At 32.2% G+C, this 17,917-nt stretch overlaps 1 protein-coding gene across 6 annotated transcripts in view; it reads left to right on the forward strand.

Annotated features, from left to right (window-relative positions):
• Window positions 1–17,917, forward strand: part of Rev3l (REV3 like, DNA directed polymerase zeta catalytic subunit) — a 167,395-nt gene that overhangs the window by 133,588 nt on the left and 15,890 nt on the right. For 5 of the 6 annotated variants that reach the window (XR_013424964.1, XM_078019448.1, XM_078019449.1 and 2 more), the window contains 4 exons: window positions 828–1,034; window positions 2,758–2,867; window positions 9,212–9,326; window positions 14,764–14,901. Coding sequence is in view for 4 of the 6 variants with exons in the window: in XM_078019448.1 (XP_077875574.1) it covers window positions 828–1,034; window positions 2,758–2,867; window positions 9,212–9,326; window positions 14,764–14,901 (570 nt within the window). In the remaining 2 variants the exon portion in view is untranslated. Of the gene's footprint in view, window positions 1–272; window positions 400–827; window positions 1,035–2,757; window positions 2,868–9,211; window positions 9,327–14,763; window positions 14,902–17,917 lie in introns of those variants that run through there. The other variant, XR_013424965.1, reaches the window with a different exon arrangement.

Raw genomic sequence — 17,917 nt, forward strand, 5'->3', positions numbered from 1 at the left:
TGACCCAATGTGTAAAGCTTAATGAAAACATTTTTTAATATCCAAGAATGTGATTATCCCATACCTGAGGTTTTAATTGTTCAATTCAACATATATAAACATGCACGTGTCTGTGAATCATCAAAGTTTAATACTGTTTTATGGTTTTCATTCCTACTGGAGTTCTCATAAATTCTCCCTAGTCTTGATTAATACAAATGGTTTTTTTCTTTTTTTTTTTTTTTTTTGGCAACAACAAATTTTATCACTTCACTATTCATCCCCTCTTCCAGATTGCTAATAAATATAGGCCGGAGGGGATGGCTTAGTGGTCTAAGCATCAGATTTGAAATACCTAGAGTCCCTGGAACTGCAGGTTTGAATGTCAGCAGAGTCAACCCAGCTCATCATTCTTCCAAGGTAGATAAATGGAGTTCCATGCAGATTACTGTGTGGGGTCAATAGGATGAGATCTTTAAAAACTGAGGTTGTTTATGAGTCTTTCTGGAAGGATGGGGGTTTTTTATCAAAGTTTTGAACAACATTTCCCTTGAACTTGTTATATGGTCACTAGTTGACATCCTCCTTCCTGGAGGCTTCTCAGCTCACATAGAAGTGATACATTAGATTTATAAACATTATAGGAACCTTTTAGGAGAAAAATCCTCTTCAAAAGAAATAGAATGTGATGATTTTGTATTGATGGGCACTAGTCCTAAGGCCATTCTGTTGTTAGCATGTTATAATTCATGAAAGTTGGCAATTATTATACTTTGTGTTTCCTTCTTAGTTGTCTAAATCTATACTATTTGAGGGATTTTACACATTCTTTTTTTTCTTCATGATAGCCTTCAGTAAGAAAGGGTGTGCTGCCAAGAATGCTTGAAGAAATATTGAAGACTAGATTAATGGTAAAGCAGTCAATGAAGGCGTACAAGCAAGATAGAGCCCTGTCACGAATGCTCAATGCACGTCAGCTAGGACTGAAGCTGATAGCAAATGTCACATTCGGTTATACAGCTGCTAATTTTTCTGGAAGAATGCCATGTATTGAGGTAAATGATGCCTATCTCTAGTATCTTCAAGAGACTGAAGCAGCAACAAATGAATGAATGTTAATTAAAGCATTTCATTTTATTTTGAAACTTTAAGGGCTTCATTTCATAATATAGGGTCAGTTTTTCAAGCTAGTTCTTATAAACATTAATATTATTGAGGATTTATGAGTTTTCTCTATGAAAACTGTCTTAATTTTAGCAATAGTTTTATCTGGATCCAACTATTAGCATTAAGTTGCAGTGACAGTTTTATAATGGTGTTTACAACAACTTTGAAACTAAATAATACCTTCACATGTGCTAAATAGAGATCTCATTATAGATGGGTTGGCTTATCTGAATATCAGAATAAATAAAAATCATTCCATATTTACTAGCATACCAGTAGATATGATGCAAAACCTTTCTTTTATAGTGATCATTGAAAATTAAAAGACATTTTTCATAGAATAAGACAAATTTCTTAAAATGTTTATTTGATATGAACACAAATACAGTGAATAATAATTTATTAGTGAGAGAAAGAACAGTGTAAACTTATGATGTTAATGACCCTCTTATGCCAAAAGAAGACCAGAAGATATAATGATATACCAGATTTACAAGTGGTTAAATAAGTGAAAAGCAAAGGAAGAATGAATCCCCACACAGCTCATAGTAGGCAAAGTGAACTCCGAAAACTTATGCAAGACAGTGGAATATCCACATTGAAAGTAACAAAATACTAACCATAATGCAAAAAATAATGCTGCTAACTTGAATTTTTTTGGTAATGATTTTGTTTGTACTAGATAAATTTTTTAATTTTATAATTATAAAGTCTATATGCAATAATAAGTTTGTATTAAATTTTATGTTTCTATAGATTTAAGAAATATTAAAAAAAAACTTTTATCAGTCCTAGGAGTTTATATTATTATATTTGAAAACGCTGATCTATATGATCTAGTAGAAAAAATGGAAATTATTATACTACTAAAGCAAAACAAAAATATCAAAATTTTTAGGCCATTTCTACATTTCCTAATTAATTCCCAACCTCTGAATTTTAAAGTTTTCATTACTGTATTTTTATAACAAAATAATGCAGAAATGTTCATTTTATGCTGCTCTAACAGAATATCTGAGACTGAGAAGTCTAAAATCAAAGAATACATTTGGCAAGGGTCTTCTTGCTGAATCATCTCATGGCAGAAGTCAGAAAGGCAAGAGAGCATATGCAAGAACAAGTGAGATGAAAGGAGGCTAAACTCATGCTTTAATCAGGAACTCAACTCCTGTAATAATTCCCATAGTAATAACATTAACCCATGGATGAAAACTTAGTTATCATGACCTAATCTCCTCTTAAAGATCTCACTTCTCAACACTGTTGGATTGGGAATTATGTTTCCAATATATGAATTTGGGGGGACATATTTAAACCATAACAAGAAATAATACTTTTCTTAAAATATATAAACATTTTGACCTTAGAATAAACAGAATTTTTATTAGCAGTTCTCTCCCACACTCAAGGAAAGTCTTCATGTTGCTTGGGCCTTTTAAATTCATCTCATTTGATTTAATATTTGTAGAAAGAATGATGACATTCGTGGCTATTTTGTTTTCTTTTTGTTTCATATCTAGAAATGGTAATTAAAGTGTTTAAATGTTAAAGTCTTTTTGGCTTATACTGAGCTGCATTAACAAATTATGTCCAATGTGTTTATACAAATAGGTTGGCGATAGTATTGTTCACAAAGCCAGAGAGACCCTGGAACGAGCAATTAAACTGGTGAATGATACCAAGAAATGGGGTGCTAGGGTTGTATATGGCGATACTGACAGGTAATGGATTTTGGGTTTTGTCATTGTCTTTTTCCCTCTTTTCATGTCTTTATTTCAGTGTTTGAAATGGCTTACTGGTAACCCTTTCCAAAAAATAAAGTTCTACTTAAGTGATTGCCAGTTGTCATGCTTTCCTGTTCTGTGTTAATACAGGTCCTAATTTATAGATACAATCTTAAGAGACAGAAAGGGTAAGTGTCCTGAGCTCAGACTATAAAGATTCTAGTAGCATTCCTCCAGGCAGCTCTTGGCCAAGTAGATAGTGATCTGTTAAAAAAAAAACAAAAAACAAAAAAAAATAGGACTCTAGTCTACTTTTTTTTAAAAACTGCTTTTAATGTAATTCCTCTTAATAGTAGAAGCTCTCAATTTAATTTTGTATCTTAAAATAATTAAAACTATTTTTGAAGGATAGTGGCCAAAGTTGTGACAGCATTTAACTTTTTATTAGGCTTCAAAATATGTTGACCTTCTTCTAAGAGAAGTGCACATAGAAAAATGTGTATAGAAAAATACAGTTTTCAATTTGATTCCAAAGTATGCTGACTTCCGTAAGCCCATTATTCTTGAACTGACAAAAAAAAATAAGACTTTTTAAATTGTGAATTACTAACACCAGACTGCTTCTGTTCTTGCTGAAAATTTTCAGGGACCAGTTATTTATGTAACATCTTCTTTATATGACTTGTTAAAATTCTTCTTAGAATAAAGATGGTATGCAAATTTTAAAGTCTGAAATTTTTTTTTTTAATATTAAGGACTTACAACAGTGTGATTATGCTAAAGCACTTGCCTAAGGACCTCTGATCACATTACAGTGCAACAGAGCAATAGTTGATATTGCTTCTAATCACTAAAAATAGTTTATAAGTAATCTTTAAACAACATTTAATCTTCTTCAGTTCTTTAAAATGTACATACAGTTAGCATTATCGTATTAATGCTGAATAAACTTTGTTAAATATAGTGTCTATTTCAGTACAAGCAGTGGGGATAGTTTCAAATTATCAAACCCATACGTCTTAATGTTCCTCATTGAAAGCCATTCCTTAGTTTTGGCTTTGGGTATTTCACTGTTCAATGAAACTACTTCTGCTGCATGTTCTAGAAAAATAAAATCTATTAAAATAAAATTCTTTACCTTGTGAAATTCCTTATAAAATATTTTATGAGAAAGTTAAACATTTAAATTATGTATTTTAATTCGGGTTTTGTATATGCCAGTTGTTGACACACAGAATCAGAAAATGTGATTCTGATTGGTCAAGAGATAGTGATCTGTAAACAAACCATATACACAGGAGTCTGGTCAATATAAACTGCTTTTAATGTGAAAAATTCCACTTATATCTTAAAATAATTATTATAAAGGGTAAATTATGTTATGTACCTTTTAAGATCTTTATGAATTGAAAGGCTTTCAGAATGTTAGAAGTGAAAGAAGATTTTGATAGTTTTTATAGACCAGCAGTTTATATGCTGTTGGATGGAACCTTAGGAAGCCTTAAAATGTGCCTGGGGTGATGCTTAAGAAAAATTTTCCTTAAGTGAGAAAATTTCCCAAGATCACCCAACTAGTCAGTAATGAAGCCATAAATTAGTACCTAGTGTTTTGTTTCCTCACTGGTGCTATCTCTGTATATCAGATTTCACAGGTATTTTATGACTCAAATCAGTGAAATTATTTGCAGTGTTATTAGAACTTTTGATCATCATTCACTACCTGATTCATTCAACAAATGTTTTCAAAATTTGTATAAGGCCCAAATTTGTTACTGTTAACTGATTCAAATTTTTCAAAATTTTATCAGTTAACAGTAACATCACACCAGCAGAGTACAAATAGGTTATTAGAAATGCCAAAAAATTTGGGTTTGTAGTTTTTGGTCCTATAGAATTCGAACCTATCCAATAATATTTTATTCCTTAGTAATTACTTTTCTATTGTTAAATTTAATTTTGTGTCTGTGAGGACAGAAGGTTGAGAAAAGCGTTCTAAGTATAATAAGTAATGCATGGTAGAGTGAAAAAAGTTCTCAACTGAAAGAGAAGACATGGATTCTCAGTTTAGCTATATTGCTAGATGACTGAGTGGCAATTAATAAGTCAATTATCTCCTCTGAGGCTCAGTTGCCTCATCAGAATGAAGGAAATTTGATACGTGATGATGAATGTATCTTCCTCCACTTTCAAGAATTAGGATTCATAAAGAATTTCGGGATCTTGATAAGGGAGATCAGTTAACAAAGCAGCAGAAGGATTCAAGGGTACTTTTCTTCTGAAGCAGATATTCTTTACTGTCCATTTTAAAAGTGTAATAAACACCTTATATTAATTTTATAATAGCTCAATTATTACATATAATAATGGTTCTCCATCATATTTATCCCATCCAGTGGGATGTAACCTACTCTCATCAGTGATTGAAGCTCTCTATAATAGTGATTCTTAGGATAGCAAAGGACTTTTGACAAGACACATACTTTGTGTAGGGAGCTTGAATCAGGATCTTTTGGGAAATTCACCTGAATGTAATTAAGAAAAACCTCCTAGGTGATTCTCATGTCACCACTCATTGCTTCTGTATCATGAAAATCATTGCTCAAAATGTTTATTTTAACCTCTTAACTCAAAGACAAGTGTTTTTCCTATAATTTTAAAGCTCTGGTGACAAATAGAAGCACATTTTAAAACTTTTTTTTCCCCCTGTACTCTGGGATTGAATCAAGGGGAACTTAACTACTGAGCTACATCCATAGGCCTTTAATTATTTATTTGGAGACAGGTTCTCATTAACTCTCTGAGGCTGGCCTGGAACTTCAGATCCTTCTGCCTCAACATCCCAAGTAGATGGGAATACAAGCATGTGCCACCACAACAAGCTTAAAACATTCTTTCCCTTTTTAGGCTAGTCTTCTTTATTCTTTTAAGAGATGCAAAACTTTCACTGATCATGAGCCCGCTCTCTTGAAACTTGACACAAAATCAAATTGTCCAAAACAGTATAGCCACTAACAAACCCACTAACACTACTGGGTAAAATCTCAAATATAAACCTTTTAATAATAACTTAAAATATATACGTGTATATGAATAAATTATTTTTCTAGAATTTTATTTAAATGGAATTGTATATAGTCTCTTATATCTATCTGTCCCTGTAGAGCAAGCATTCTAATTAGGAGAGAGGAAGGGGAGGAAAATTAGAAAATATAGTAGTGAGAGCTACTCTAGAAGTGTGTATATGATGCTGTGGTCATTCAGTCCATCTGGTAAATTGAAGAGTGAAATGTGCTTGGACAGCCTAATTTTTTGTGTATGTACAGTTACATATATACTTTTATCACTTTTATTGAGTTAAATTTTAACAAAGTTTACAGTATATAGTTCAGTATAAAAATATATAGACCCAGAACATTTCTATCACCCTAAAAAGTTCTCTCATTTCCCCTTTTGTAATCAGTACCTCACCCTCATTTCACTACCCCATGCAACCACTTATCTCTGTATCATATCTCTATATCAGAAGATTTTGTGTTAGACAATATGACTAACACATAGTTTTGCCTGTTCTAGAACCTTATAGAAACATGTGTATGTGCACTTTAATTTTAAAATGTTTGCATTCATCATTGCATCTGAATACTTATTTTTCATAAAAACTGTTTTGCAGTCACATATAAAATTAAGCATACCCTTCACCTATGACCCAGCAATTCCATTTCTTGATATTTATCTAAGAGAAGTAAAAACATAAGTCTGTGCAAAAACTTATATACAAATCTTCATTGGTATTTTATTCATATTAGTCCAAAACTGTCAACAGTTCACATGTCCATCAAAGGTTAAATGGATAACAAATGGTGGTATATCCATTTGTTTATAATGGAGTATAATGTATTAATTTCAGTGTATACAATGGAATACTACTCAACAATAAAATAAGGAACCAGTTACTGTTACTTCAACACCATGTATGAATCTCAAAATTGTGCTGGATGAAAGAAGCCAAGATATAAGAGAGAATATACCATATTGTTCTATTTATATGAAATTCTTGAAAAAAGTAGAACTAACATATAATAACAGGAAACATGTCATATTATTCTTGAGGCCAGGAGTAGTGTAAAAAAATTATAAAAATATGTAAGGACTGGGATTGTGGCTCAGCATAGAGCGCTCACCTAGCTCGGGCGCAACCCGGGTTTGATTCTCAGCACCACATAAAATAAAGGCATTGTGTTGTGTCCATATTAAAAAGAAAAAAAAAAGATTCTTTCTCTCTCTCTCTCTCTCTCTCTCTCTCTCTCTCTCTCTCTTTTAAAAAAATATGTAAAGGAACTTTTGGGAATGATAAAAATGTTCTATATCTTGATTTTTATGGTACTTATACATATTCTTGTGGTAGTAGAAATTTGCTTGGCTGCTGTAATAAAATATCAAATGTTTTTATTTTATTATAAGCTAATTATACCTCAATAAAGTTGATTTTTAAAATAATGTTCAAAAATGAAATTTTGGAGCTGGGGATGTAAGCTTAATAGTGGAGTGGCTGCCTTATATGCATAAGGACCTAGGTTCAATTCCTAGCACCTCAAAAAAAAAAAAAACTACTCAAAAGGAAACTTTATAATAATCTAGTAAAATATAAGGCTGTAGTGATATAATGATCATCAGATGTGCCTAAAAAGAAAATACAAAAATCTTCAAGCATTTCAGAGTATAGCCTAGCTTAAAGGTAATAATTAGCTGTTCAAGGCCTTTTTGCCTACCTGTTAAAATTAAAATGTTAAAATTAATTCAAATTGAAACAATTTTTATTTTAAGGAACTTAAGCAAATCTGAATAAATTATTCCTTTTTGCAAACTCTGCCAGCTCTAAGACAAGTACTATTTCCAGCATTAGCGGGGAAATGTTTTTTCTAAAGAAATCATCCAAACAGGACTTAAGTCCAATAGAGAAACATTTATATCAGACATAAGATTAGTTTATGTGGCTAGAAACAAGATTTTTTTTTTTTAATGCTGTGAAGATTAAACCCAGGGCCTCACACATTTGTTAAGTAAATGCTTTGCCACTAAGCTACAACCCCAGCCCCAGAAACAGGAATCTTAAAGTCATGCTTTAAAGTATTATCTGTTTCTGATATTTAATGTCTTTCCACCAAAATAAGTGGAGATGAACTTGATAATCTCTCTTGTTTAAATACTACATTTATTGGCTATTATTTTTGGGTTGGTGCTCAAATTACAATATATTATATCTCAGTATATACTGAAATATAAAGTTAGCTGAATTAAATTAGAAAAAAATGTAATTTTGTTTTATGAATTCTTTTAAAATATTTTTAATCTGTATTACAAATCCTTCCTCTTGATTTATATACATTGTTTATGGAATTGTACATCAGAAATACCTTTCTTGGAATTCATACTATTTTTTAAAAAATATTTTTCAGTATACATTATTTGCCCAGAAATTTCACTTCTGAAAATTTGTTCTAAGAATATAATCACAGGTGTATAAAGTAATTTTTATATGAAATTTTAGCATAAATAAATAAACAACAACCTGAATTTTCAGTGGTAGGAGTTTGATTAATTGTTGTATAAATACAGTGCTACTATTAAAATAATGTTAAAGAACTAAGTGACATGGAAAATATTCACAATATATCATTAAATGTAAGGAGAAGGTTATCAGACTATATGATCTGTGACAACATATAAGAAAAAAATTTACAGATAAACAAAATGTTTATAGTCTCTGGTAGAATTACAGATGGCTGTGTTGTTCTTGGTGCCTTTAGGTTGTAACTACTCTTTGTCGAACATAGATTACAAGATATATGTGTGTCTTTTTAATTGGATAATAATAGAAGGAAATTTCCTGCCATCTCACAAGTAAATTTTCCTTGTCCTTGTGCATGTGTGTGTTTTGGTTTTCTGTTTAGTTTTGTTTTGTTTTAATGCATTATTAAGGATTGAACTGAGGGACTCACACATGTACTAGGCAAGCTCTCTTAACAGTGAACTACCTCCCCAGCCCAAATTTTCCACTGTTTGATTCAGGAACTTCTTAGCAGCTGTGATATCTGAGCTATTTTCTATGGAGCTAAGTTAGAAATACTTGTATCTTAAAGCTCTGTAACAAGGTACACCATGAAACACCAGGAAAGTATGATAAAGCAGGAAAGCTTAGATAGAAATCAATTTAGTAAGAAAGAGTAAAGGGGCAGGGATGTTTTCTTTGGTTTAGACAGTATTAGCCAGGAAAGTTATTCTTGATAAAATTTTTGTCACAATGACTTCCTCATTACCTATTACATTTTTAATTTCCTTAGTATGTTTGTGCTACTGAAAGGAGCCACAAAGGAGCAGTCTTTTAAGATTGGTCAAGAAATTGCCGAAGCTGTAACTGCTACCAATCCTAAACCAGTGAAACTGAAGTTTGAAAAGGTAAGAGGAATATAATTCTAATAATCACATATAAAATTTACGTATCTTCTAAAGACTTCTGAGTTTTTAATACATTGTGTTGGTTACTATTATTATAAAACAGGGCACCTCAAACTTAATGGTGTAAAATAACCTCACAGATTTTATGACTCAGAAATTCAGAAAAGGTTCAGCATGATTGGCTTGCCTCCACTCCACCGTGTATAGGTCCTCTCAGCTGGGAAGAATTAAAGGCTAAATATAACTTAACCAATATCTGAGGATAATCCAGTCAACAGCTAAGGGCTGAAATCATCTGAAGTTTGCCTATCCTCATGTCTGTTTGTTGATGCCAGCTACAGGTAGGGACATGAGCTTAACTAACTACTCATGACCTTTTCCCAGACCTGCTTGTTCTTCCTGACAGTGTTATGACTGGGTTCTAGGAGTGAACATCCCAAAGAGAAGTAGACCAAAACTGTTTTGCTTTTTACAACACAGTCTCACAATCACACTATGTCACAAGCCTCTCTAGACATAAGGAACCCCTTCTATTAATAGGAAGAATGACAACATCATAAGACCATATGGTATGGAAGATATTCTCTTTGCAAAATATAGTGTGCCACAGGGACTTTTGATTCTTTTCACTATCCTTTAGATATGTATTTAGTTCTTTCTATATGAAACATATTTAGCCTTAGTATTTTTGTGTCAAATACAAAGAATTATAACATACAACCCTCCTCCTTAGAGCCAGTAAATGAAAAGAAACAATATGAATATATAATATTTTTTATAAAGTCTTTTTTGTATATATAATTTGTAATCTTTGTATATACCTTTATAATCTTTATATACATATATAGGTGTAATCTCTTATCAACTAACAAAATTTTCATAAAAGTAATCAATCTAAGTCATATAAGAACACAGAACTGAGCATTTTGGCACACACCTGTAATCTCTGAGATTTGGGAGGCTGAGATAGGAGAATTGCAAGTTCGAGGCCAACCTCAACAACTTAGTGAAACCTTGTCTCAAATTTAAAAACATAAATTAAAAAAGAACTGGGGATGTGATTTGGTGATAAGGCACCCCTGAGCTCAATCCCCAGTACTAAAGGAAAATAAAAAGAACACCCACAATAAAGAAAGAATTATGTCTTCCTGATCTTGATCAGAAGACTCTCCATATGGGGACAATGTAGAACTTTGAAAAATGATTAGGACTTGGAGATTTGGTTCAGTAGTACAGTGTTTGCCTAGCATATTACGCAAGGCCTTGGGTTCAATCCCCAGCATCACACACAAATAAAGAAGTTTTGGGGGCTAAGGTTGTGGCTCATAAGTCAAGCACTTGCCTAGCATGCGTGAGGCACTCAGTTTGATCCTCAGCACCACATTAAAAATAAAGGTATGTGTCCACCTACAACTAAAAAATATATATATATTTTAAAAAGGTTTAGAATTTCAGTAGGCAACATGGGACTGCAATCATTCTATTCAGAAGAAAATGACAGGTAGAAAGTTATGGGGTTGAAAAATATAATAAGGAAAATACAGAGTAGCAGGAGTTGAATTTGGAAAAATGAAATCGAGACCAGAATCTTATAAAATATCTTGAATGCCAAACTGTAGTGTTTAAATTTTCTTTAATAGAGGTTATTATCTTAGTCTACTTTTGTTGCCATAACATAATAACCACAAACTGAGTAATTTATAAAGAACAGAAATTTGTTTCTCACAGCTCTGAAGGCTGGGATGTTCAAGATCAAGGGACCAGCATCTGGTAATTGGTAAAGGCCTTTTTGCAACATCCTTATATGGTGGAAGGCAGAAGGCCAAAAAAAGGGCAGCCTCTACCTATCAAGCTCATCTGTAAGGGCACCTAATCCCATCATGACAGAAGGAGTCCCCATGGTGTGGTTACTTCTCAAAGGACCCACCTCAGAATACCATCACATTTGCAACATCTTAATTTTGTCCACTGAGGGGACACATTTAAACTACAGCAATTATCAAACAAGAGAATGACATGATCAGAGCTATTTGATTAGGGTTGGCCTCACAGTAGTATATCAGATGGATTGGGAAAAAGAGAATCCCCAAACAGAAATGCCTATAGCCTGAATCAGTGAAACAACAATAGGGAAAATAAAGAGGATAATTCAAGAAATACTGAGAAAGAGTATGGGCAATACTTAGAAGTAATTGATTTAAGAGGGCAAATGTGGAAACAGGGAGAAAAGAATCAAAGGTGACTTTGTGAAACCTTGTCTCAAATTTAACAACATAAATTAAAAAAGAACTGGGGATGTGGTTAGGTGATAAGGCACCCCTGAGCTTAGATGTAGATGGACACAACAATATATATGTCATTTACTTACTATGAAGCAAGAACTGTGCCAAGAGATTCAAAGAAGACTCACATCTTCCCTGAAGAATACACAAATGTTTACCTGAAATAGATCATAGACCTAAATTTAACATAACATTTGTTAAGAATTGTTTGTTTCTTCATGTTATATACTGATCTGTAGTTTTATTTTCTTATTTTATCTTTGTCTGGTTTAGAACAAGAAAAGCCTACCCTCATTAAATGAGTTAAAAGTGTTCCCTCTTCTAGTTTCTAAAAGAAAAAAAGTATAAGATTGATATAATTATTTCTTCCTTAAATGGTTGATGAAATACACCGGTGAAGTCATCTGGAAGTCAGAATTTTTATTTGGAGAAAGGTTTTTAATTATAAATTAAACATCTTTAATACATACTACATTAGTCATATTTTCTTCTCATGTCAGTTATCAAGGAATTGACCATTTCTTTTAAGTTGTCAAATATATTGACATGAATTTTTTAATATTTTAATATCTGTAAGATCTTTAATTATACTTTCTTTTATGATATTGGTAATTTTTTTACTGTTTATTCTAGCTAAAGGTTTATTCATCTATTGAACTTTTTGAAGAACTATTTCATCAATTTACACTCTGTTTTTTTCTTCCTTTCTTCCACTTTCTATGGGTTTAGTTTATATTTCTTTTCTTGATAAGTTTTGAAAGATATTTCCCTCTAAAACCTTGCTTTAGCTACAAATTTTGATATCTTTGTTGTCATTATTCATTTGCTTCAGTGATAATGATCTATAAATTATTACTTAGAAATGTGTTAAATTCCAGTTATTAGGGATTTTTTCCAGAAGTCTTTTTGTGATTATTTAATTTAATTATGTTTTAGTCAAAGAACATAACTCATAATATTTTAAAGCTTTCTATATTCTCACTGATTTTCTTTCAGTTACTAAGAGGGGCTAAAGTCTCCACTATAGTCATGGATTATTTGCCTGTTTGTTCTTTTAGTTCTATCAGTTTTGATGTCATGTATTTCAAGGTTTCTGTATTAGGTGCATGCACATTGAGGATTATGTATTATCTTGATTGATACTTTTATCTTGAAGGATAATTAATATTTATCCTTCAATTATCCATTAATTATCCTTTAGATAATTAATATTTCTAATATTAATGTAGTTACCATGGCTTTCTTTTGATTAGCGTTAATGTCTTATGTTTAAAGTGGATTTCTTTTTTTAACTTTTTTTTAATATTTATTTTTTAGATGTAGATGGACACAACACAATGCCTTTATTTCTATATGGTGCTGAGGATCGAACCCGAGTCCCGCCCATGCTAGGAGAATGCTCTACCGCTGAGCCACAATCCCAGCCCTAAAGTAGATTTCTAATAGTTTATAGTAGACTCTTACTGTTTAATTTAGTCTGATCATTTCTGCCTTTTAATTTAATTTGGATAGTTGGATCATTTACAATTAATGTGATTATCGATAAATCTTGGACATTCCACAGTGTATACATACTTAAAATATAAATATATAAAATGATAACTATATAAAATCTTTGACAATTAAAAAAAGCAGATATGGTGGACATAGTAGTATATACTTGTAGTCCCAGATAATCAGGAGCATCAGTGGAACCCAAGTGTTCAAGACCAGCCTGGTTAATATAGTAAGATCCCGTCTCAAAAGAGAAATATTTAACTATTTTTAAAAGGTTGGGGGAAACTTGGGTAAAGAGAAAGAACTAAATTCTTAAAAAAAAAAAAAAAAAAAAAAAAAAAACTAGGGCTGAGGTTGTGGCTCATGGGTAGCTTACTTGCCTGGCATGTGTGAGGCACTACTCAGCACCACGTAAAATAAATAAAGGACTTTGAACAACTAAAAATTTTTTTTTTAATTTAAAAAAAAAACAACTAAATTCTTTAAAAAAAAAAAAAAAAAAGGAATACACCACTGATCCTAGAATTCTACTTGAAGGAATTTATCTGACAGGTTAATTCATGCAAGGTAATTTATTAGAATACTATTTATAATTTCTAAAGATTGAAAACATCCTAAATGGGCTGAGAATGTAGCTCAGTGGTGGAATACCTGTCTAGTATGCATGGCCTTGGGTTCAGTTCCCAACACCACCAGCCCAAAAGAAAACACATCCTAAATGACTTATAGAAGGTTACTGGTTACATAAATTATGGTAACCCATACAGTAGACTGCTTTGTAACTACAAAAAACAAAATGAGCTTTCTATACTAGGATGGAATTCGCTCCAAAATAAGTAAGCATGATGAAGAATGGTGTATATAGTAAGCTACCATAGTATGGAGAAGAAGAGTATATCTGTATAACATTTGCTCAAACTATCTCTGTAAGGATACACAGGAAACCAATAATAGGATGCCTCTAGGGAAGAAGTGGAAGCTAAGAGGCTTCTCACTGTATATTCTCATAACTTTTTTTTTTAGAGAGAGAGAGAGAAGTTTTTAATATTTATTTTTTAGTTTTTGGTGAACACAACATCTTTATTTTTACTTTTATGTGGTGCTGAGGATCGAACCCAGTGACCCACGCATGCCAGGCAAGCGCGCTACCGCTTAAGCCACATTCCCAGCCCTATTCTCATAACTTTTTAAAATTTGTGCCATATGTAGATGTAAATTAATTTTTAAATTGTTGAAAATATGATTGATAACTTTTTTAATATTTACTTTTTAGTTATAGGTGGATCCAATACCTTTATTTTATTTTATGTGGTGCTGAGGATTGAACCCAGGATTGGCCTCACGCACGCTAGGCCAGCACTCTACCACTGAGCCACAATGTCAGCCCCCATAATTTATTACTTTTGATAAAGCAGTATTAATTGAGGTAGGGGCAGAATTGGTAGTGTCAGAAGAGTAGTGAGTGGTAAAGAAGTAAAGATAATTCATTTTGTGTGCTTTCTTATTGAGGTTTTGGTATATGAATTCATTGTATCCCAAGTCATATTTTGAATTTTTTATTAATTATATTTGAGAAGAGAGAACAGAAAGACATAAAAATGAAAGTTAATGATGGGAAAAAATGGTTACTGAGAGATATTTTCTTAATTTCATTATAGGTATATTTGCCCTGTGTTTTACAAACAAAAAAGAGGTATGTAGGTTACATGTATGAAACACTGGATCAAAAGGACCCAGTATTTGATGCAAAAGGAATAGAAACAGTTAGAAGAGATTCTTGCCCTGCTGTTTCTAAGGTAAGTTCTATCTGTGTAAAAAACTAAGTGGCTAAAGACTCTGATGAAAATATAAATATACTTAAGCATACATTGAGGTGAAGGAACTATATCCTACATAACAATATATAACTCTATAGGAGGATACTATGTGAATTTTGAGATTTTCTTTGTAATTTTGTGTGTGTGTGTCTTCCATATTTTATGTTTTATCAAAATTGTTGAAAAATAAAATGTAAATCGGGTACAGTGGTATTGTGCCTATAGTTTTAGCTACTCAAGAGTCTGAAGTGGGACAATCAATGGTGAGCCCACGAGTTTAAATCTAGTCTGGGCAACATAGCAAGACCCCATCTCAAAAAGAGAAAAAAAAAAGGCAACACAACATGAACTGGTAAAGAGTTCTTGTCTATCACTTAGACATGATAGTAGGATGTATAGTCATATAATAGCTCCCAAAAGGTAGGGAGTGGGATGAAGAAGAGAAACTACCATAAATTTCATAACTAACACAGTCTATTCCAGTTTAACTGAAATTTCATTTACTTTAGTTATCAATTACAAAATAAGACAATTTAAGAACAGTGCTACTAAAAATTACCTAAATTTCTCTACTATAATAATTTTCACCATAGTATTTTTTTCTTTACTTAGACTCCTTTAGCAAACTAAAAATAAGTAGCACAGATGGGAATTGCTCCCTCTATACTGATTTAATGAGAACATTAAATGCCATATATAATATTATGTGAATTTGGAATATTACTATACAGTAATTTCTGTAAGAGATGCCATCAGATAACTCTTTCCCTGTCCGCAGAGTTGTGCTTAAGCTAAATTAACAAGCTTATTTTATTATATAAATACATATAGTTTCTGGGATTCAGAATAAAATATATAATTTTCACCTGGAATTAACTTAGATTCAATCTACTACATAAATCCATTATATGATGGCCATTTCCTCACAGAAATATTTCCAACAAAGAAAACTCTGTCACAGTTATTTATCAATACTATAAACAGACAAAAGGCTGTTTTTCTCTTTCCATATTTTTATTGATGTATTATAGTTGTACATAATGATGAGATTTTTTGTTGTATATTTGTACATGCACATAATATAACAATATAATTGGGCCAGTATCCCCCTCACCATGTTCCCTCTCCCTCCTCAGACCTCTGGTCCATCTCCTACTAATGGATCTCCCACTGATTTTCAAGAGATCCAAACACTTTTCATTTTTCCTCTCTAGTTCCCACATATGGGAGAGAACATATCACCCTTGACCTTTTGAGTTTGGCTTATTTTGCTTAACATAATAACCTTAAGTTCTGTTAGTTTTCCTGCAAATGACACAATTTCATTTTTCTTTATGGCTGCATACAGCTCCATTTTCTGTGTGTGTGTGTGTGTGTGTGTGTGTGTGTGTGTGTGTAAGAGAGAGAGAGAGAGAGATTTACTTTATTTGTTTATCCATTGATTTGACATCTAGGCTGGTTCCATAGTTTGCCGTTATGAATTTTGTAGCTGTGAGTGTGAGTATGCATGTATCACTGTAGTATGATGACTTTATAATTTTTCAGGATGTATACCAAAGAGTGGTATAGCTGGGTCATACAGTGGCTGTATGTCTAGTCTTTTGAGAAACCTCCATATTGATTTCCATAGTGGTTGTACTAATGTACATTTCCACAAATAGTGTAAAAGTGTTTCTTTTTCTCCACATCTTCTCTAGCATTTATTATTGTTTGTATTCTTTGTGACTGCCATTCTGACTGGTGTGAGGTAAAATCCTTAATTGCTAAAGATGTTGAAGATTTTTTCATGTATTTATTGGCCATTTGTGTTTCTGCTTTTGAGAAGAGTCTGATTAATTCATTTGACAATTTATTAATTGAGTTATTTGGTTTTGATGTAAATTTCTGTGAGTTCTTTATATATTTTAGATATTAATCCTCTATCAGAAGAGTAGCCTAACAAAGATTTTCTACTATTATGTGGGTTTTCTTTTCCCATTCCTAATTGATTCCTTTGCTCAGCATGGAAGCATTTTAATTTGATGCCATCTCATTTATTAACTCTTGGCATTTTTTTCCTGAGCTTTAGAGCTCCTATTGAGAAAGTTGTTGCCTGTGCCTCTATGCTGGAGTTTTAAATCCTCCATTTTCTTCTAGGACTTGCATAGTTTCTGTTCTAATTCCTAGGTGTTTGATCCATTTTGAGTTGATTTTTGTGCAGGGTGAGAGAGAAGGGTCTAGTCTCATTTTTCTGCATTTGAATAACCAGTTTTCCCATCACCATTTGTTTAAAAGGCTGTCTTTTCTCCAGTGTATGTTTTTGGCACCTTTGTCAAGGATCAGATTACTGTAAATGTGTAATTTTCTGTGTATCTTTTATTATGCACCATTCGTCTATGTATCTGTTTTTATGCCAGTACCATGCAGTTTTTGTTACTATAGCTTTGTAGTATAATTTGAAGTCAGGTATTGTGATGCCTCCAGCATTGCTTCTTTGGCTTGGAATTGCTTTGGCTATTTTGGCTATATTGCTTGTATTCCTATAAATGAATTTTAGGACTTTGTTTTCTAATTCTTTGAAGAATGCCATTTGTATTTTGATGGGGATTGCATTGAATCTGTGAATTGCTTTTGGTAGTATGGCATTTAATTCTGTTTATCCATGAATATGGGAGGTCTTGCATCTTCTGGGGTCTTTTTAAATTTCTTTCTTCAATGTCCTATGATTTTCATGGTAGGGGTCTTTCACCTTCTAGGTTTACTCTTAAGTTTGTTTGTTTTTTTTGTGGGTTTTTTTTTTTTGAGGCTATTGTGAATGGAATTGTTCTTCTGATTTCTTTCTCTGCAGATTTATCGTTGGTATATATGCATGTTGTATGTTGATTTTGTAACCTGCTAGTTTGTTAAAGTAGTAACCTGCTTCTATTAGCTCTAGAAGTCTTCTGGTGGAGTTTTTGATCTTTTAGGTAAAGATCATGTAATCTGCCAACGGTGATATTTTTGCTTCTTCCTTTTT

The sequence above is a fragment of the Ictidomys tridecemlineatus genome, chromosome 8 (genome assembly GCF_052094955.1).
Source record: "Ictidomys tridecemlineatus isolate mIctTri1 chromosome 8, mIctTri1.hap1, whole genome shotgun sequence".
Lineage (NCBI taxonomy): Eukaryota > Metazoa > Chordata > Mammalia > Rodentia > Sciuridae > Ictidomys > Ictidomys tridecemlineatus.